The 2,374-nt window shown below is 60.8% G+C and overlaps 1 protein-coding gene across 1 annotated transcript in view; it reads right to left on the reverse strand.

The window, feature by feature from the left end:
* The window catches only part of LOC108285667 (cytochrome P450 2S1-like), a 17,047-nt gene extending 15,016 nt beyond the window's left edge, over positions 1 to 2,031 (reverse strand). The window contains exons 1-2 of the mRNA XM_017502961.2: positions 1,525 to 2,031; positions 250 to 415 (exon numbers count right to left, since the gene is read on the reverse strand). Coding sequence (XP_017358450.2) covers positions 250 to 415; positions 1,525 to 1,821 — 463 coding nt within the window. The 5' untranslated portion in view covers positions 1,822 to 2,031. The remainder of the gene's footprint in view (positions 1 to 249; positions 416 to 1,524) is intronic.
* Positions 2,032 to 2,374: the final 343 nt, after the last annotated feature.

Raw genomic sequence — 2,374 nt, forward strand, 5'->3', positions numbered from 1 at the left:
TATTTTTAATAGAGACAGGGTTTCGCCATGTTGGCCAGGCTGGTCTGGAACTCCTGATCTCAAGTGACGCATCCACCTCCACCTCCCAAAGTGTTGGGATTTCAGGCATGAGCCACTGTGCCCGGCCGATGGGCACTGTTATCACCCCATTTTACAGATGAGGAAACAGAGGCACTGAGCCGTGTGCAAATCACACACCAGTAAGTGGTGGCAGGCTGTGCGTAGAGTGCCTACCAGCCCTTGACTTACCATGGCCGTCGAAAGTCCGTTCCAGCATCGCTATGGTTCCTCGGCCGCTGAACTCCTCAGCCTGACCTCCCAGGGCTTCCCGCACAGCCTCCTGCCCAACCAGGACCACCACGGGCCGCCAGGGTCCCAGGCAGACGGTGAACACTGGTCCATACTTCTTACTCAGCTGGGGGCAGGGAGGAAGAAAGAGGAGGGTGCTATGTCCTCTTCCAGCCAAGGTGTCTCCCTCATGGCCCCTGTCATTGGAGGAGCCTCCGGGTCTAGCTTCAGCACCCTCTACCCAGAACCTGCCCCCATCCCAGCAGAAATAGCTCCCTCGGGAGGCTCAGTTCTCTTTTTGCACCAGGTTCCCAGTCCTCCTCCTCCAGTGCATCCTTCAGTGGCATCCCCTGACTTCCTGCCATTCCCTTGTTCCCTCGATTCCTGCTGAACCCTCACATCTGACATTGGGCAATCCAGAAGCAGTGTTGGTCTCCCCTAATTCCCTATGATCCCCCCACCACCCAAATATCCAGCCAACCCTTTCAGTCACTCCAAAGCCGTCAAATTCTGGAGCAGACACTGCTGAGTATCCACCCCATCTCTCCCCCAAGACCACACCCCTTTTTCTACATCCTTGAAATCACCCAGAATCTTTTTGAATGGGGAACTTCAGGTCTCTTCCCACTCCCACCTGCTATCCCATAAGGCTGGGGCTGCCTCTGCCTTCTTTCTTGCCTCCCCAGTCCCAGGAACTCCCAGCTGAGCTCCACCCATCCTCCCACCCTGCATTCATTCTCTGCAGACAGATTCCTTCAGTGGGATCCCCTCTCTGAGCCTGCAACCCTCCAGCCTCCTCTCTGTCTCCAACTCCCCCCAGAGAGTCTCCTCCTTTTCTTCTTTGCCCCCTCTTCAGCATACCCCACCTGTATGGCTCCAGCTACCTCTCCCTCTGGGACAAGCCGCCAGCCGCAGCAGCTTCTCCTTGGCTGGAGGACTCCTGTCTCTCGAAGCCTCGGTCCCAGTACATCACCTTCCCAGCATTCTGCAGGCAGAGGTCTCTGCCCCTCCTCGCCCTCGTCCCCCACCGCACGATCCTGTCTCCCGGGCACCCGTCCGCTTCTCAGCCCTGGACAACCTGCACCTGCCCCCAGCCCAGGTCACCCGCAGCTCCTTTGCCTTGGGACCCCTGCCCCTCCCTCCTCCCTAGGACCCCGAAAAGTCCCTCGCCCTGACACTCAGGTGTGTCCCCCAGGAACCCCCGCCCCTGGCCAGGACGCTCCCAGGGCCCCTCACCCGCATGAGCCCCGAGTACAGCGCCCCGGGCCGTAGCTGCAGGAGGTTCCCCAGCAGCGGCAGCGGCGTGGGCCCGGGGGGCAGGTGGCCTCGAGCCCGAGTCCCAGACAGCGCCAGCGTCAGCAGCAGGAGCAGCGCCAGGGCCAGCAGCAGCGTCCAGGTGCCGGTCGCCTCCATCTCGGCAGGTCGGCTCCTTCTCCTCTCCCAGGCGCTCCGCGCGGCTGGGCCAGTCAGGGGCGGGAGCCGGGCGTCTCCCTCCCCAGCGAAGTCAGGCGCGGGGCGGGGCAGCCAGCCCATCCCCCTGCCTGCTGGGCAGGCTTATCTCCCCGCCGCCGGGTTTCTCCCGAACCCACGCCGCCGCCTGATGTCAGTGACTCACAATCCAACGATGCCTCCCAGGTCACCCGGGTTTACGTGGGACTCGGGTGGCGGAGACAGCACCTTGGGCCCCCAGATAGGGAGTAAGCAAACAGAAAAACCTGGAAGCCAGAGACTTTGGCCGCCTGGAGGCTGCCCCACCCTGCGCCCGGCGGTGACCCCGCGCCGCCCTCCCCAGCTCCTGCCTCCCTCATTGTTCGGGTGTGGGTTCGTGTGTGCGTGCGCGTATGGGGTATCTTTGAGCCAATTTTCTCCAGTATCTTACATCTTCACGAACCAGGAGAAGGGACTTGACCTGAGGTCCAAGGAGATAAATCGGTTGGCCCCAGGTCAACTTGGCTGAGTGGCAGAGTTAGGATTTCTACTTGGGCCAGTCACAATGATTGAGTCATTCATTCATTCACTTAGAGACTTAGAGGCAGTTTGCAGCGCGGTTAGGACAGTGATGGCGGAAGCAAGACTGCTTGAATTC

Source organism: Cebus imitator, unplaced genomic scaffold (genome assembly GCF_001604975.1).
Source record: "Cebus imitator isolate Cc_AM_T3 unplaced genomic scaffold, Cebus_imitator-1.0 Scaffold306, whole genome shotgun sequence".
Classification (NCBI taxonomy): domain Eukaryota; kingdom Metazoa; phylum Chordata; class Mammalia; order Primates; family Cebidae; genus Cebus; species Cebus imitator.